Genomic DNA, 18,706 nt, shown 5'->3' with positions numbered 1-18,706 from the left:
GCCAAGGCTCCATACAATTGGGGAATATTATTTAGCTGTTAACCTCCCAGGCAGTGTACTCGAGTAGACTGAGGACTCTGTCTGAAGATAAAAAGTAACAGGGTACCTGTTCTGTGTTCTTAGATTCTGTATGTCTATTCAGCATCCACTAATCAAGGCCAAAGTGTTTACTTCTCTCCTGCAAGTCAGCTTGTCTGGAACTTGCACACTTTCTTATCTAACTCTCACACGCCAAGCCACTATTTCTCCTGCCCTAAATCATCCCCTGGCAATAAGAGACCCCCCACTACAGCCCAAAGCCCACTGAAATGATGCAAACTAGCCAATCCTAGGCTGTTGACTCTGCTCTGCCTTGCCTTTCCTGCAGAAACCTCAGTCAAAGCTCCGGCCTACGCCTTCCCCTTGCGACTGCTTCTGCCTCCTTACCCAAACCTGTGGCTTCCCACGTGGCCCTGTGTGGTGTGGCATACCCCTCTTCTCAGCAAATATAAGTAATAAAAATCTTCTTTCAATGGCACTGACCTCTCTAGGTTGTCACTCAGTCACCTCCATAAATTAAAATTCCATGGTACAAGTGAGACAGTATCCAATTTTGGATAATAAACATTACTTGGGGGAAATTTTTGTGTGGAGAAGAATGCACAGTATCTTAGACTATCCTCTAGTCCCATCTCTTCCTAAGAAATCTGAGAATCTGTAATAAACTGAAAAAATAAGTAAAGTAAGAAAATAGAGAGAACCAGATTGCTTTATTTGCGGGCCAGTAACAGAATTAAACACGGGTGGGAGAAGGGTTCCTGAGATAAGAAAGAATAAAAGACCCAGGAACCATACTGAATTAGACTGCCTGGCAGCCAAGCCAGCTACATATGCATAAAACATGAGTTCATGTCCCCCAGAGAAATCTGCGTGGTTAGGGCCTTCTTTTTCTTCCAGACTTCCACTGCTCTCTGCCATGAGAGTATATACATTTCCACTTACGACAAAACTAAACCCAGAGCCCTTAAAAAACAAACAAACAAACAAAACAGTTTTATGAGGATAGAATTCACATACCGTATGTGTTAATTTCCTAGGGCCCCCATAACAAATTACCACAAACTATGTGGCTTAAAACAACAGAAATTTATTTGCTCACAGTTCTAGAGACTAGAAGCTCAAAATCAAGGTGTCAGAAGGGCCATGGACCCTCCAAAGGCTCTGGGGAGGAGTCACCCTCCTCCAGTATGACCTCACCTTAATTTGATTACGTCTGCAGGGATCTTATTTCTAGATAAGGTTACATTCACAGGTACTGGGGCTTACGACTTCAGCATATCTTTTTGGTGGACACAAATTAACCCACATGAGACGATTCACCCGTTTAAAGTGTACAGTTCAATGGTTTTTAGCATTTCACAGAATTGCGCAACCATCACCACTATCAACTTTAGAACATTTTCATCACTCCACATAAAAACCCCGTGCACAGTAGCCGTCACTCTCCATTTCCTCCTAAAACTTCCCCCAAGTGCTAGGCAACCACTAATCTGCTTTCTGTCTCCATATGTTTGCCTATTTTGGACATTTCGCGTAAATGGAATAATACACTATGTGGCCTTTTGTGTCTGGCTTTTCTCACAGAGTATGTTTTCCAGTTCATCCATGCTGTAGCATATTTGGTACTTTATTCCTTTTTATGGTTGAATAGTATTCCTTTGTATGGGTATACCAGATTTTATTCATCCACTCATCAGTTGATAGACACTTGGGTTGTTTCTACTTTTTGGTTATTTGAATAATGCTGCTATGAAAATTGGTGTTCAAATTTTTGTGAAAATATGTTTTCACTTGTCTTGAGTATATACCTAGAAGTATATACTTGGAATTGCTAGGTTATATGGAAACTGTAATGTTTAACTGTTTGAGGAATTCCCAGACTGTTTTCCGAAGCGGCTACACTGTTTTACATTCTCATCAGCAGTATACCAGCGTTCCAATCAATTTCTCCCCATTCCCATCAACATTTCTTATTCTCTGTCTTTTTGATTCTAGGCATTCTAGTAGGTGTGAAGTGGTATCTCACTGTGTTTTGATTTGCATTTTCCAGAAGACTAGTGATGTTGAGCATCTTTTCATGTACTTATTGGCTATTTGTATTTCTTCTTTGGAGAAAGGCCTCTTCAGATTCTTCCCTCATTTTTAAGTTGGTTTACTTGTCTTTTTATTATTTAGTTTTAAGAGTTCTTCATATATTCTTATAATATATAAAAACATATAACATATTGTATATCTATAATATATATTATTGTTGAAACAAGTCCCTTATCAGATACGTGATTTGCAAATATTTTCTCCAATTCTATAGATTGTCTTTTCATTTTCTTTCTTTTTTTTTTTTTAAAGATTGGCACCTGAGCTAACAACTGTTGCCAATCTCTTTTTTTTTCTTTCTGCTTTTTCTCCCCAAATCCCCCCAGTACATAGTTGTATATTTTAGTTGTGGGTCATTCTGGTTGTGGCATGTGGGATGCTGCCTCGGTGTTGCCTGACAAGCAGTGCCATGTCCGCACCCAGGATCCAAACCAGTGAAATCCTGGGCCACTGAAGAGGAGCACGCAAACTTAACCACTTGGCCATGGGGCCTGCCCTGTCTTTTCATTTTCTGGATGGTGTCCTTTGAAGTACAAAATGTTTTCAATTTTGATTAAGTCCGATTTACCTATTTTTTTCTTTTTTTGCTGTGCTCTTGGTGTCACATCTAAGAAACTGAACTTTTAAGACGTATTGCTTATTAAAAATGAGTAAATAATTTATGTGAGAAATTCTGGGGTAACAAAATAATGGTGGATAAGAAGTATTTTTTCCAATGACAAAATAACCTGTACTATATTAGGCTTTCCTTTTAGGATAACTTTTTCATCTTTCATTTAGGATTCTTATCCTTTTATGGGAGGAAGAATTATGCAGATTACCATTTATTCAAATAATTACTATTATATATTATTGTTGTGGTTCCCATTTGGACAAGTAACATTTCTGTTAAATAACGAGGTGTCACTTAAAAGCATTATTTATTTATTTTTCTAATTTCTAACATGTCCACAGTAAAGTAAAAAGAAAATTAAAATCATATGAAATTCCGTCTCCGGTTCGAATCCTGGGTGCAGACATGGTGCCGCTCATCAAGCCACACTGAGGCAGCATCCCACATGCCACAACTAGAAGGACCTACGGCTAGAATATACAACTATGTATTTGGGGGCTTTGAGGAAGAAGAAAGAGAGAGAAACAAAGAAGATTGGCAACAGATGTTAGCTCAGGTGCCAATCTTAAAAAAAAAAGATCTTTTCCAGCGGGAAAGCTCTTTTTGGATTCATCTTTTTCACTTGTTCAGAAGGCATCACGGCAGTATTATCTACTGAGGTACGATCTCCTACAAACGTTATGCTATACAGACTGTATCTTACCGGACTCCACATTTAATTACTTTTGCTTTTACATTCTTTCTTGATTCGTTTTCTGAACCCATGTTGAGAAATAATTCTGTATAGATTTACTCAGAATTATTCCATTTAGCGGAACATTTAGGATCTACAGCCAGATCTATATGACCCAAGGGATAATTCTTTCTTAGTTAATTAGAAGGCCAACATTTCATGATTAAGATGACTGAAATACCATTCTTAGGTTCATTATTAGCTCAGGCTACAACTGGCATACCTGTGCTGGAACTTGCTGCCTACTCATTGATTCACATTTTTTTACTTCACATTTTTTTCACCATGCCCATTGTTTTTCGTATAATCAAGGTTGAAGGCATAGCCTTCCTCCCCTCATGTTCGGCAGTTTCTGTTCTTTCTCTGGTTATAAACACTGAAACAAATGGACAATCTAATATTTGTCTGACACTCAAGGTCCCACATGTGATTCAGAGATTCAAAGCTAAAATGCAACATTAAGGTACATTATGGCAACAGGGACTGAAAAGAACACAGACAATAACTGGCAAAATACTGTATCAAGAACTGTTAAAAATCATGATAATTTTTGTGTGGGCTCAGCCAACACTTTTTAAACTGGAACTTTGTTTCCTGGATTATACTCCTGATTTTTCTCTCTTCTTCTCTTCTTAGTCTAGACAATTTTTATCAGAGCTTCAGGGCCAATTCAATTCGTTGCAATCGGTGAACACATGTTGAGGCTGAGGTCTTGCTGGGTGTTTTGGTTTTTTCTTTCTCTTAATTCGCTTGGTACAAGAAACACCATCCCTTCCTTGAGAAACACTGATGTATTTCCAGCCTTTTCCATTAATTTTATCCAACCTGAAAATTTTTATCAGCTTTTCCTCTGTGTACCAAGGAATTCATCTGTTTCAAAGCAAGAAATAACACAGCCTAAACAAACACAATCTTACTATTGAGGGATGGGGGGTTACCCACTCTGTTTTTATGGCTATGTTGATTTGGGGCTTTCTGCTCTTACAGGCTGAGTCCTTTCTGGGGAAACGGTGATTTTTCCTTATCCTACTGTGAAAGAGGGAATCTGGGGGGCAAGGGCGCCCCTGCATTTCAAGAGTGCTTAGACCTCAGAGGCTCAAGCTGCTTTAACTGGCAGTTCCACAGAGGGCGCGCTGCCCTGTTCGAGGGATGGGAATCACCTGTTCAAGGTCGCCCATCCAATCGTTACAGGCTGTAATCAGCAAGGTCGGGCCGCTCCGCGGAGACGACAGCGGGCGGCTCTTGGCGTCACACCGGGCCCACCTGGTGCCCAGCCGTCTGCGCAATCGCGGGGAGAATGCGCCCCCTCGCGACCGATTTCCCGCCGCAGCCGGGCCTGGAATAAACGCCCGCCGGCAGCGACCAGCGGAGGCCGGGGCCGGGCCCACCGGAAGGGGGCGGTGTCGGGCGGCCCGAGGCTGCGCGCGCGGGCGGGCGGGGGCGGGGCGAGCCTATATAAGCCCCGCGCGGCGGAAAGGGCGGGCCTGGGCGAGAGCGGCTGAGTCGGCGGAGCGCCGGGCGCCGCGGACGCCGCCAGCGGGGCTGGGGCGGGGAGAGGGAGGAGACGGGAGGAGGAGACGCGAGTGCGGGGTGGCGCCGGTCCACCTCCGCAGCTCTCCTGGCTCCCGCCGGCTTTCGAAGGCGGGCCCGGGCTGCGGCAGCGGCAGCGGCCTCGGTGGCCTGCGGAGGTGAAGCCGGGCTGCGGCGGCGGCGGGGGGAGGCGGCCGGCCCGGCGAGGGAGGGCAGGGCTGGGCGGCCGCCGCGGCGGGGAGGTGGAGGGGCGGCTCAGCATCCTTGGGGAGGGGCGGGCCCCTCGAGGGCAGGTGGCCCGGGCGTTTTCCTCCGGGTCGGCCTCCCGAGCGGCACCTGCCGTGGTGGTCCAGGCCCGGTGCCTCGGCGTCCACAGGGTAGTGGGAAAGGCGGGGGTCGGGGCCCTCCGGCCTTGAGTGCCCGCTGGGTAGAGGCGCCTCTCGCGTGGGCCCCTGCGGGGACTGGGCATCAGCGCTGGTGTGCACCAGGCCTGTTATGCCCTTGCTTTGGGGGCGCTTCCAAGGGGAGAGGGATGGAGACCTCCGATGCGCGGGCGCTAAGGGGGTGCAAGGGCCACTGACTAGGGCGTGTAAGGCTGGCTAGCATGAGCCCTTAACCTGGTTGGGTGTGAGTGGTTACCGGTTAGTCTAACAAAACAGAAACCGAATTCGGGGCGCTCACAGAGTGAGAGAGTACCTCACTTATGTCCAGGAGGGATGGACTGGCGTTGTAGGCCCTAGAGCAATCAAAGGGAAGTTAGCATTCTTGTTCACGAAGCCACTCTTCAGTTAGTGAGTGAGAGCTCCAAAAGAATCGTGTGTGTTCAGCATTTTCTTCTGAATGTCATTGTTAATGGTTGGGGTTAGGGCTGGTGGTGGTGAGGGGTAATGTACAGAGGTTCGAATGGCTGCCTTAAGATCCCAGTGTGGAAAGCTTATTTTTACGTGTCATCACTTGACCATAGAAATTATTCGCAATGTGGATTGCCCTCATGAGAAGAGAGGCGCTCTGAAGCCGTTGCTTGATTAGCAGTTTCTCCTCCCTGGGTGGAAAATTGAATTTCTGGAAACATCTCCCGTGTTATAGATTTTGCCTACGTAAAGGCGCTAGTGCTTGGCACTAATTGCCTTAAAAGTAGTGAGACGGAAGCACGGTAGCTAAAGCACCATTGGGGTTTGAGCTCACTTCTGTGGAAGAGAATTTTGAGGGAGTGGGTCTAGACTTTTCAGGGAAGTTAAAGCCTCAGTGTGTTCCTGTCGACCTGATTTACTTCTGTATGTAACTTCTTTTCTTCTTCCTTCCTTCAGCCTCATCTGTTTCAATGGTGCAACTCTCTTCATCTCCTTTTGGTTACCAGTCACCTTCAGGCCATTCAGAGGAGGGAAGAGAGGGGACTATGAAGTCAGCCAAGCCCCAAATGAACCACAGTCAGCATGGGGAAAGTCAGCGGGCCATGAGCCCCTTGCAGTCTGCTCTCAGTTCCGCTGCTTCTCCTTCCCAAGCATATGAGACCTATATTGATAATGGACTCATATGCCTTAAACACAAAATTAGAAACATCGAGAAAAAGAAGGTAACTTTCTTTCCTCCCAGCTCTGTATATGCACCATCTTAAAACAGGGTTAAGGAACTGACATTTTTCCTTCCTATCAGGGCGCATAGGTTTTCCTTCCTAAAGATTTAACTAACCTTGGGATTTAGCTGGCTGAAAACATGCAAGCAGGCTGAATCTTGGATATATTAAATATTTTCTGTTTGATTTGTCAGCATAACTGAATAAAAATATTCTTCATAGTAAAATTATTATACATGCTACTGTTGAAATACTTGAAAAGTATTGATACTTTAGGTTAGGTGGATTCCTTGAGTTGAGTATTAACGTTTCTTTTCAGAGATGAGCAATAGCCTGATTTTTTAGCTTGTTTTCCTTGTGACTCTGCAGCACTTGGTAATGCAGTATAGCTGCTGCAGTCATTGGAAGCTTTAACGGTGATAGAGCCAGAAAATGTTTTAGCACTGATTTTTGTGTTGCTAGGTGATCATTTAAGATTGGTAGATGAAAGCATCGTCGAGAGCCTTGTTAAGAGACTCGGGATTATAATCAACCTAACGTTACAGTAAATGCTGATGTAGAGATCCAAATCATTCCTCATCTCCTGAGTCATGTAGCCTGTGAAACAGTACTGCACATTGCTTTGTTGTGTCATGATTGTCTTTTGCCTGTGAGTGTAAGGTGAGTGATTAACTATCTGGACCTAGGAACTCTTCCATATTTTTATGCTAAGACCTAGTTAAACCTTAGGAAAGTTGCTTTTAATGGAGGAGTGTGAAGAGATTTTTAAGAGTCTAGTTGACTCCGTTTCTTTTCCTTTCTTTTCTTTTTTATACACTAGAAAGGTAGGGAAGGTAGTGAAGAAGGGCTAGTAACTAGTAGTTTCTCTCTGGCCCTAGCTCTCATCAGTTGTCTTTTCAATGCTTGTAGTTGATCACAAGTATGATACGGTGAGTGTGCCTTGGTCAGCACAAATTCCCGGCCACTGTGGGAAACTAGTCAAAGCAGGATCTATTCAAAGCAGGGTCTGTCGGTGGAGACTCGCTAATGTCTTTCCCCAGCTGGAGAAACTATCTATATGTGTACTTTACTCTAGCTTAACTGTGGTACCTCTTTAGTTTTGAATGCCTATCTGACAGTAGCAATGCTTTTGTTTGAAGCTTCTGGGAAAGCATTTTAAAGCTATAAAGCCAATATGGAAGGAGCCTAGACATTACTTTTGGAATACTATAGGGGGTCAAGTCGTCATTATGGGGACAATAAATGCAGTTTGTTTGTCATGTATTTACTTAAACATCAAATTTAACATGAAAAATAGCTTCAAGTTGAGGGTATTATAATGCTAGGAAAGAAATCTTTCGCATTTCTGTACTTCATTAGAAAGTTTCCTATCAGACAAACGCCACATAATTCAACAGGTAACTAATAGTTTAAGCATGAGGTTAGAGCAGGATTTCTCAGCCTCAACGCTCTTAACATTTGGTGCTGGATAATTCTTTCTTATGGGGGAGTGTCCTGTGCATTGTAGGGTGTTTAGCAGCATCCCTGGCCTCTACCCACAAGATGCCAGTAGACCCCTCCACCTCCCTCCTGTCTCCCAAGTTGTAATTTGGAGATAACCAAAAATATCTCCAGACATTACCAGATATCCCTGCGAGGGAAAATTGCCCCTGATTGAGAACCACTGGGTGAGGGGCATATGATTGACTAGTTAAGTCCCAGTGCGTTAGGTAGTCTGATTATAAATAGAGGCTGTTAAGAGAAAAGGGTTTTCTTACTGCTTAGCTTTTGTAATTCCAGACTAAAGTTGATTGTGTGTAATATTTTTCCCCCCGACTGGAATTCATCTACAGTTGCTGCCTGCCTTGTACTAGGAACTTGCAGTCTGATAGCTTACCTCAAGAACTTTGTTTTCATAAGAAACAAGGTCTGGTATTTTTTTTTTTGCTTCAGGATTTTGTATCAGACTATGGTAGATACAAGTTTCTCTTTTGTAGCTCAAACTAGAAGATTACAAAGATCGCCTGAAAAATGGAGAGCAACTTAATCCAGACCAGTTGGTAAGTGGCTTGTGATCCTTTGGTTGGACTTGCTGGTTTCCTTTTCTTAATAAAACTCTGGGTGGATTTGGTGAGATCAAAGATTTGATAGGCCAGAAAAGAAGAGTGAGAAACCCCTGGATTTTTCAAAAGACGTTGTCTTCTTTGCCTGTTAGATCTTATAGATTTCACTCTACTTCTTTTGCACTAGCAGATGGTGTGGATGGGGATGTGAGTTGTTAAGTAAGAGTGAAAATGTAGACTATCACTAAAAGTTAACATATGGATTTAAATTAAACTTTTGCTAGGGTGGGCTGAGGAGAAGAGGAGAGAGTACTCTAGATTTCTACTGTTCTCGTATATTCTAAAGCTGACATCTTTCTACTCCAAAATGTAAAAGAATATTTACTCTATCTTGTCTTCTTTTTCTCCAGCTGCATCCCCTTAATTCCTTTTATGGTTTCTCCCTACTTTTCGATCCTGGATTGCCCTCTCAGGAGGCATGTTTATCTGATAGAGATGTGACCTTTTGTTGTTGTTGTTTAAACCTTACTATAAATATTAGACTGTTTACAACTTTTTAAAGTTTAACTTGTCCATGGTATACCTGATAATTGCAAATTTTATCTAATTTGGCAAAGAGTTTTTGCAATATGGAAATAAAAAAAAATGCTTCATTGATATTTTCCACTTTGACCTGATCACATCTCCTTGCTAAGAAGGAACAAAATTAATCTAAAAGTTATTTGATCCAGCTTGTAGATCTATTGTCTTTTATCTTTCCCAACTAAGATTTTTAGTTGTATATCGTAGATAACTGGCGTTCAAGGACTTTTCCCTTGCCATATTGGCTCTTCACTGACCTAGAATTTTTGTGATGTAGTAAATTATAATTTTGCTGAGGCACAGGTTTGAATTGTGTTAGCTCAGAGCATGATGTGCTCGCATAGCTGGTGAGAGGACTTAGCTGGATATCCAGCATTTCAACGTGGCTTTGTTTTCAAGTAGTCATGTTATGTTCAGTAACTTTTAAAATGATGAAACTTTTGTTTGCATAAATATCCTTGAAGGAAGTGTTCTATTAGTGTTTTTGATTTGGGGGAAATATGGAGGGTGCGGGTGGGAAGGTTGGTGATTCTCATGGTAGCTCTCTAAGAAATGTCAGGGACATGCTATATTTTTCAGAGCTTCAGCCGGGCAAACTTTAATCTCAATATTTCTTTCCTGTCTTCATAACCACACGTTGCTTCTATAATATTAACTTTGATTTCTCAAGTAATATGCTGACAGCTGCTGAATTTATATTGCAATAGATCAGTCCTCTGAACTCTAGATTCCTAAATCCAGTTGCCTGTTTGACATCTCCTGACTTCACCCTGCCCCCCAAAGCCTGTTCCTCCTTTAATCTTAGCTATGTCAGTTAAACGCTTGATGCACTAGAAGGATGGGGTTGCCAAAAACCTTGGAGAATTTCTCATCTTTCTCCTCATACCTCACTTGTAGCCCATCAGCAGGTCTGGTCAGTTCTATCTTCAGAATAAATCCAGAAACTGACCGTTTTTCATAAATTCCACTTCTGCCATCCTGGTCCAAGACACATCATCTTTCATCTGCATTCCTGTAATAGCTTCCTCACAGATTTTTCTCTTTCTGCTCTCTCTCTGTTCTCAACACAGTGGCCTCAGTAATCCTGTTCACATGTAAGTCAGATGTTCATTCCCTGCTCAAAAGTTCCCATTGCTTCCCATCAAGGTGGCAAAATGTCCTTACTATGGCCTGTAAGAAACCCTGCAAATACGCTCCCTGCTTCCTTTTACATCTTTATTGCATTTCCTACACTGCTCTCCCTTGCTAGCTTCGTTCCAGCTACACTGGCCTTCTTGCTGTTCCTCAAACATCGCAGGCACACATCCACTTCAGGGCTTTGTACGCGTTGTTCCTACTGCCTGGGATGCTTTTTCCCAGATGCCTAAATGGCTCAAGTCCAAACCTCCTTCAGCTTTTTATTTGAAGGTCAGCTCAGTGAAGCTTGTCCTGACAACACGGTACCTCCATCCTCCCATTCACACTCCTTAGCTCTGCTCCTTGCTTTAATTTTCTTAATAGAAGCACTTTTCTGACAAACTGTAAAGTTTTATTTTGTTAGTCTCTCCTTCCCTTATGGTATAAGTTCCATTAAAGTACAGATTTTTTCTGTTCATTGCTGTTTTCTTAGTACTTAGAATAGTGTATAGCATATAGTAGGCACGTAAGATAATTATTACATTTAGATTTACTAAACATAAAATGATTGAATATTAGATTTTTAGATGTGATTAAGCATATAGTTTGTGGTACTTTTGAGAAATAACATCTTGTACAAGCAATCTATATTTAAGGTAGAAATTTAGAAAATGCAGGTATGTCGGAAAAAATCTATAATCTGACCCTGCAGAGAGCTGTTGTCAGTAGTATAGTGTTTAATTTCAAAGCTCTAAGTTTAGTTTTTTAAATTGGTAATAATTCACATAGTTCAGAAATTAGGAAATACTAAAAAAGATGCAATTTTTCTTTTACTCTATCCTTCCTCTGTTCACTTCTCCCCTTACAAAATAATAATTGCTAATAGAGTCTTATGTATCCATCCAGAGTTTCTTTAAGCCTTTATAAACAAATACTTTTCTCCCTGTCTCCTCTCTCTCCATTTTCTATACAACTTACCTTAATATAGATACTTTTTGAGCCTTTATTTTTGCCTCTTCCTTTTTTTTTTAATAGACTTTATATTTTGAGCAGTTATGGCTTCACAGCAAAATTGAGCAGAAAGATAGCAAGTTCCCATGTCCCTCCAGACCTGACACACACACAGCCTCCTCCACTGTCAACTTTGCTTCCCAGAGTGGGACATCTGTTACAGTCAAACCTATGTTGACACATCATCATTGCCCAAAGTCTGTAGTGTACATTAGGGTTCACCCTTGGTGGTGTACATTCTGTGGGTGTTGACAAATGTAGAATGGCACGTATCCACCACTGTGGTATCATATAGAGTAGTTTCACTGCCCTAAAAGTCCTCTGTGCTCTGCCTGTTCACCTGCCCTTTCCTTTTTTAATGTCATGTCAGTGTTTCCATGATGCATGGTCCTTAAAGTTGGGTTGAATTGTTTGGTGAACTCTCTGAGCCTAGTTATTTTTTGAGTAGGAGTTCTTTGAAAATATCCCCTATTTTTCCTTTGGAAATTGATTTGTTTAGATTTTTTTTTCTTTTTTTGAAGTCAACTTTTCAAACTTTTACTTGAAAATCATTTATTTTATCTAGTTTAAAAAATTTATTTGCATAGATTGGGGCCAAGTAACTTTATAAAAGTCTGTTTCTGTGTTTCTTCTGTGTATTTCTAATTTTGTGTAGTTGTATTTCCTCAGTTTACTCTTAATTAAGTTAGTGGGGTTTTTAAGCCTGCTTTTGGATTTATTTTATTTTTTCTCTTCTGTTCTTTGTTTTTGTTTTTAAAGATTTTATTTTTTTCCTTTTTCTCCCCAAAGCCCCCCTGGTACGTAGTTGTATATTCTTTATTGTGGGTCCTTCTAGTTGTGGCATGTGGGGCACTGCCTCAGTGTGGTTTGATGAGCAGTGCCATGTCCGTGCCCAGGATTCGAACCAACGAAACACTGGGCCACCTGCAGCGGAGCGCGCGAACTTAACCACTCGGCCACGGGGCCAGCCCCTCTTCTATTCTTTTTATCTTGCTGCTTTCCTTTGGTTTCTTTGCTTCATTTTTTAACTTTGAGTCGAGGGCTTAATTCATTTCTTTCCTTTTTTCCCCCCACTGTAAATTTTCCTTTAAGCACTGCTTTAGCTGTATACTATAGGTTTGATACTGTGTTTTCAATATTGTTGGTTGGACATTTTGTATTTTTGGTTGGTATTTTTTCTTTCACTCAACAGATATTTGTAAATAAAGCTTTCTGTGATCTGCATGGCTGTTGTAGCCTTTAGTAATAACTCTTAAGTAACCTATCAGGACTAAGCTACAGGCCTCTAAGATTTCGCTATCATTGCTAACATAAACCTAGATTTCTCCTTTGAAATAGAAGATGAATGTCTTCGTGAAGTTGAGAGTCCCATTTGTAACTTCAATATCTGTTTTGGTTCAGATCTGGATTTGAATGGAGACCTGAGATTCAAGTGAGTGCGTGAGCACAAGGCCAGGGGCACTTGATGATTTCAGCTCCACTGAGATTTTTACCGTTAAAGAATTAGGATTTGATAACCATCCCTTGTTGCTAAACTCTGACCTATGTTATAGTTAATGCATAATGCTGAACTCATTACATAATACGGAATCTTTTCTCCTTTGTGGTCCCACTGCTGTTGACCTAGTCAAGGCAAGCCACCTAAATGTTACGTAAGCTTCCTAATTAATCTCCTTGTTTTGAGACCTTCCTTTCCAATTCACCAGTCCTACTCCCTCTAGTGTTTTTTTCTTGAAACAGAAATCTCAGCATATGAATCTATTCAGAAGTTTTAAATTCTCTTCAGAATCTTTAGCATATTTGAGGCTCTCTAAGATCATGTTCTGAAATACCTTTTATTTGTTCAACAAAAATGCATTAAGTACCTACTCTGGGAGGTGCTGTGCTTAATGCTATGGATATCGTACCTAAGGGACAAATATGATCCTTGCCTCCATGAATAAATGTAATGGGGAAGGGAGGCAGGAAATAAGCAAATATAAACGTGATGAATGTTCAAGTGAAGTATGGAATGATAATGAATTGTAATGAGGAATCTAACTTAGTCTGGAGAGTTGAGGACAGCTTCCTTGAGAAAGAAGGGCTTTGTTAAGACCTAAAACATGAGTAGGACTTAGCCACTTAAAGTGGAGAAAGAGGAAGAAGAGCAGACTAGGCAGGTGCTAGTATGTGGAAAGGCCCTGAGAAGGAAAAGAATGTTTTTACAAAAAGCCTTTCTGAGAAATTGGGAAGAAGGCCAGTATGGACGGAGTGATGAAGCTGGAGGGGAAGCCACATTACACAGATCTTTGTATACCATTTAAAGACTTTGTGCTTTTTCCTAAGGGCGTCAGAAATGATATAGGGGTGTTTTAAGCAGTGAATAACTACAGATTTGTAGTTTAAGAAAATCACTTTGCAGTGTGAAGACTGGTTTGGAGCTGGTAAGGATGGATGGATATAAGGAGACTAGATAAGGGTTGGCTGTAGTCTAGCTCAGAGATTAAGGTAGTGGCAGAGAGATTTTGAGTAAAAGTAGCTGGATTTGGCGGCTGGCCCCATGGCCAAGTGGTTAAAGTTCAGTGCTCCGCTTTGGTGGCCCAGGGTTTGTGGGTTTGGCTCCCAGGTGTGGACCTACTCCACTCGTTGGCCGGTCTGTAGAGGCATCCTACCTGCAAAGTAGGGGAAGATTGGCACAGGTGTTAGCTCAGGGCTAATCTTCCTCAAGGGAAAAAAAAAGGATTGGCAACGGATGGTAGCTCAGAGTGAATCTTCCTCACACACACGCACACACACACGAACACAAACACAAAAGTAGCTGGATTTGAGAGGTAAAATCAACATAGCCTGGTAACTGGATGTAAGAGTAGAGGGAAAAGCCAAGAGTGGTTTCCAGGTTTCTGGCTTGAACAGTTGCGTGGATGGCAAAACCATCTATTGGGCTTGGAAACACTGCAGGAGAGGAAGGTTTGAGAGAATGGGATGAAGAGCTCAATTTTTGACCATTGATTTTAATGTGCCTGTCAGGTATTAGGGGTGATGTCTAGTAAGTATTTAAGGTACAAGTCTGGAACATAGAGAAGTTTAGTATATAGATATGTCACCTCTATGGCTGCTGATTGAAGCCGTGAGAAATGATGAGACTGTCTTGGGTGAGAGTATAGAGAGTAGAAAAGAAGCCTAGGACAGAGTGCTGAGGAAATCTAACATTTAACATTTGGATAATAATGGCCAAAAATATTTATAGTGAACTTACTTTAGGGTCAGACATCATTCTGAGTGATTTATAAGTTAATGGAAAAATTATTGCAGCTGGAGAAATGGGAGGAAATGGAAGTTTAATGTTGTAAAAAACAAGACATGTTTGTAGAGCAGGAGGGTGCCTTTATGTTAAGTCTTCTGAGACGTCAACTAAAATGAGAGCTATAAAAGATCCTTAGCTTTAAAGGACGGGGTTGACATTGCTGACTTCAGCTAGGACAGTTCTAGGGGAATGGTGGAAACAGAATCCAGGTTGATAGAGCTGAAGAGGAAATGGAGCGTGTGTAGACATTTTTGAAATTTGTCTGAGACTGGAAGGAGGCGGTTGCCAGAAAGGCACTTTTTGTTTTTCTTGTTTAGCTTGGGGAGACTTGAACTTTTTAAATGCTGGTTTAAGCATCAACAGCAGGAGAAGCTCAAGACATTAAAGAGAGAATCATAGAGTGAGATTTCCTATGAAGGCAGAGTGGATAGGATCCAGGGCACGGGTAGGAGGAGATCTCCTTCACTGTAAAGGAAGGGAAAAAGAAAGGATGGATCCACATATGATGGTGGGAAGTTGAGGTCGTTCCCATTTGATCCTGCTTTTCTTGAGTCAAAGTTAATACCATTTGGGAGTAGATATGGAGGGGTATTCCTTTCTAGTTTTACATCCCGCTGAGGACTGTATACTATGCTTATGTTGTCTGTGCATTCTTGGTTCTGTATTTGGAAGGCCTCTCTACCTTTTTTATTATGAAATATATGGTACAAACAAAATGTTGCATTAAGTTATGATGCATAATAAAGCAAGCATCAGAACCCACCACTTAACTCAAATATTGGTTACCAGCACCTTTGAAGCTCCTTCTAGTACTTTCTCTTTCCTATAACTTGACCCTGAACTTTTCCCCTCTCCTTCCCTTGCTTTTATTTTAATAGCACTTGTTTGCTGCCTTTAAATCTGTTAGGGTTGCTTTCTCGTACCTTATAATAAATGTTACCATACTATAGATTCTGTAGTTTGCCTTTTTCACTCATTATGTTTAGGTTTTTTAGATTGATGCAAGTAGCTATAGTTCATTTGCTTTTCTCTCCTCAGTAGTAGTCTGTAAATAGATGGATGTTTGAGTTGCTTGGTATTTTTTGGTATTCTACTTTGATCAATCTTATATGTGCAGTTGAGACATAGGTGAAATATTTTTTTCAGGGTATATACCTATTATTGGGCTGTTGGGTATGCCCCTAGTTAACTTCATGGGTAAAAATGCCAAACTGTTTTCCAAAATTATTGTACCAATTTATGCCAATACTGCTAATACACAGAAATTCATGTTGCTCTATACCTTTGTAAAGACTTATAATCAGGCTATTTTTTAAAAAAGTTTTATTGCAGTATCATGCACATATCATAAAATTAACCCATTGTAAATGTACAATTCAGTGATTTATAGTAAATTTGTAGAGTTATGCAACTATCATGACAATGTAGTTTTAAAACATTTCCACAACCCCTACAAGTTCCCTTTTGTGCCATTTGCTTCCTAGCTCTACAAATTTGTTTTTTCTGGATATTTCATATAAAATAGAGTCTTTTGCATCTGGCTTCTTTGACTTAGCATTATGTTTTTGAGGTTCATCCATCTTATAGCATGTATCAGTAATTCATTTCTTTTTATTACTGACTACTGTTCCTTTGTATCGTTATACTACGTTTTTTTAATCCATTTACCAGTTGCTGGATATGTGGATTTTTTTATTTTGAGCTTTAATGAATAATGCTGCCATATACATTTGGATACAAGCCTTGATGTGAACATATGTTTTCATTTCTTTTGGGAAGATACCTAGAAGTGGAATACTATAAATTTAATTATAGAGTCTTTATAGTATGTCTTTATCTGGTTGGAGAAGTTTTCCACCTTGTTCTATTTCATATTAACCCTTTGTTCCTCTGTATAGATTTGAGTTAGTATAAGTCCCATAGAAAACCCGCCTCTTCTCTAATTAGCAACTTTGTGAAATCTTAAAAAAATTTGCTCCTTTAAATTTGCAATATTTCTGTTACGATACTTAGTTTTATCTGTTATAGGTAATTGTTTACAAGTCTTTTCCCTCCTAGTGTAAACTTCTTGAAGTTGCTTATTCATCTGTGTCATCCTCGCTATGCTACTTGTGTAATGCCTTTGAGTAGTGAGTGAGTGTTGACAGAGGAATCCTATTGGCTCAGTGCTCTCAAAGCCCACAGGCCTCTCTGACTGTAGACTTTATAGATAGGGAGTCAGCCATATCATTATTATTATTATTATTATGGCTCAGATTTCTAGTATAAAAATTGAACTTTTAAAGCAACTTAATATAACTTCTACTAAATACTTTTCTCCCTACTTTTTTGAGTATGTATAGTAATTGGCTAGTTCATGAAGTCTTAAATCTCCTCTACTACTTTTAAGGAACACTTATTTTGACATATTTGTACTTAGAAGTCCACAGAATTGATGTTTTCTTATCTTATTTGGTAGGAAGCAGTAGATAAGTATGAAGAAGTGCTACATAACTTAGAATTTGCCAAGGAGCTTCAGAAAACCTTTTCTGGACTGAGCCAAGATGTAAGTATGTTTTCTTTGCTTTTCCTGAAACCAGTTTACTTACTCGATCTTGAATAAAATGTCAGTGTCTAATAATGGTGCTTGGTTACCATCCATCTCATTCCTGCTGATATTTTATTGGGCATGTGAGGTTGAGGATGGTTACTGAAGAACTAATGTTTTCAGATTTCTGGAGTCGCAAGAGAGTACAAATGGTATCTGAATATGAGACATTGTGAATAAAGTTTTAGTTATCTAATATGTATTATTTCACTATGGAATTATAGAAGTTATCACGAGGGAGAATAAAAACTATTTGACAGATACATTTATTAAAGATGTTTTAGAATATAGGTTTGTAAATTTATATAAAATAGGCTTATAAGTTTAGCGTTATTTAACATATTAGGAAACAGAATTGGTAGACTCTTCTGGAGACCGTGACAGTTGTTACCAGGAAAACTTGTGATTCATGTTGCATAGAAGTAAGTCTCATCTCGCTGCTTGTTAGGTTCTCTATGTTGGCAATGCAAACTTCTAACCTCTGTCAGATTTAATCAGTAAGAAATAGGAAGTCTGAGCATTCATTAGTGAATATTCTTCACTGTTTCAGAATCTTGTATTAGAAAGCCCTTTAAAGATTGTCTTCTAAGAGTTGAGGAAGTATTTTTGTAAATTCATTTCTAGGGTGGCGACCATGCCTCGTAAGGTAGTCTCTTTTACTGTTTTGGATATTTTCTTCTTGTAGGGTGAACTAAGATTTTCTTCTCCATTCCTCTGGTATCAAAACAATAAAAAAATAAAAACAAACCCCAAACATCGTTTCTAGGCTAAAACCATTTGCCATCTTAATCCTTGTAATATAGTTCTGAATTGCTCTTTTCTGGACGTCTGATGTAATTAACTCTTAAAAGGTTGTGTGTAGGGGCTGGCCCCGTGGCCGAGTGGTTAAGTTCGCGCGCTCCGCTGCAGGCGGCCCAGTGTTTCGTTGGTTCGAATCCTGGGCGCGGACATGGCACTGCTCATCAAGCCACACTGAGGCAGCGTCCCACATGCCACAACTAGAAGGACCCACAACGAAGAATATACAACTATGTACTGGGGGGTGTTGGGGAGAAAAAGGGAAAAAAAATAAAAATCTTAAAAAAAAAAATAAAAATAAAAAAAAAAAAAGGTTGTGTGTAGATCTAAAATAGCCTAGTACAGAGCCACTACCTTCAGTTTTCTGGATACCTCTGTTAATGCAATTCTAAGATGATATTAGCTCTTTGTCAGTCATAGCATATTGTAACTCATATTCACGCATTTATCACTTAATTTTAGTAGTTTGTTAATTTCAGTTATTAAATATTTCTAGGCTATTTTATCAAGATTGGCACCTGAGTTAACATCTGTTGCCAATCTTCTTTTCTTTTTTCTTCTTCTTCTCCCCAAAGCCCCCCACTACATAGTTACATATTCTAGTTGTAGGCCCTTCTGGCTCTGCTATGTGGGACGCTGCCTCAGCGTGGCTTGATGAGTGGTGGGTGGTCCGTGCCCAGGATCTGAACCAGTGAAACCCCAGGC

The 18,706-nt window shown here is 40.5% G+C and overlaps 1 protein-coding gene and 1 long non-coding RNA gene across 33 annotated transcripts in view; one reads left to right on the top strand and one right to left on the bottom strand.

Annotated features, from left to right (window-relative positions):
* Positions 1-4,878, bottom strand: part of LOC103553369 (uncharacterized) — a 47,734-nt gene extending 42,856 nt beyond the window's left edge. For all 3 annotated transcript variants that reach the window (XR_011540032.1, XR_011540031.1, XR_545450.2), the window contains exon 1: positions 4,640-4,878. This is a non-coding gene — a long non-coding RNA (uncharacterized lncRNA). The remainder of the gene's footprint in view (positions 1-4,639) is intronic.
* Positions 4,879-4,916: 38 nt separating this feature from the next.
* Positions 4,917-18,706, top strand: part of CAPRIN2 (caprin family member 2) — a 41,610-nt gene continuing 27,820 nt past the window's right edge. For 25 of the 30 annotated variants that reach the window (XM_070620978.1, XM_070620977.1, XM_070620973.1 and 22 more), the window contains exons 1-4: positions 4,929-5,167; positions 6,317-6,582; positions 8,559-8,621; positions 17,075-17,161. In XM_070620978.1, the coding sequence (XP_070477079.1) occupies positions 6,331-6,582; positions 8,559-8,621; positions 17,075-17,161 (402 nt within the window). In that variant the 5' untranslated portion in view covers positions 4,929-5,167; positions 6,317-6,330. Of the gene's footprint in view, positions 5,168-6,316; positions 6,583-8,558; positions 8,622-17,074; positions 17,162-18,706 lie in introns of all 30 variants that reach the window. The other 5 variants (XM_070620987.1, XM_070620985.1, XM_070620983.1 and 2 more) reach the window with 3 other exon arrangements.

Source organism: Equus przewalskii, chromosome 5 (assembly GCF_037783145.1).
Source record: "Equus przewalskii isolate Varuska chromosome 5, EquPr2, whole genome shotgun sequence".
NCBI lineage: Eukaryota > Metazoa > Chordata > Mammalia > Perissodactyla > Equidae > Equus > Equus przewalskii.
This window is presented reverse-complemented; position numbering and strand designations above follow the sequence as displayed.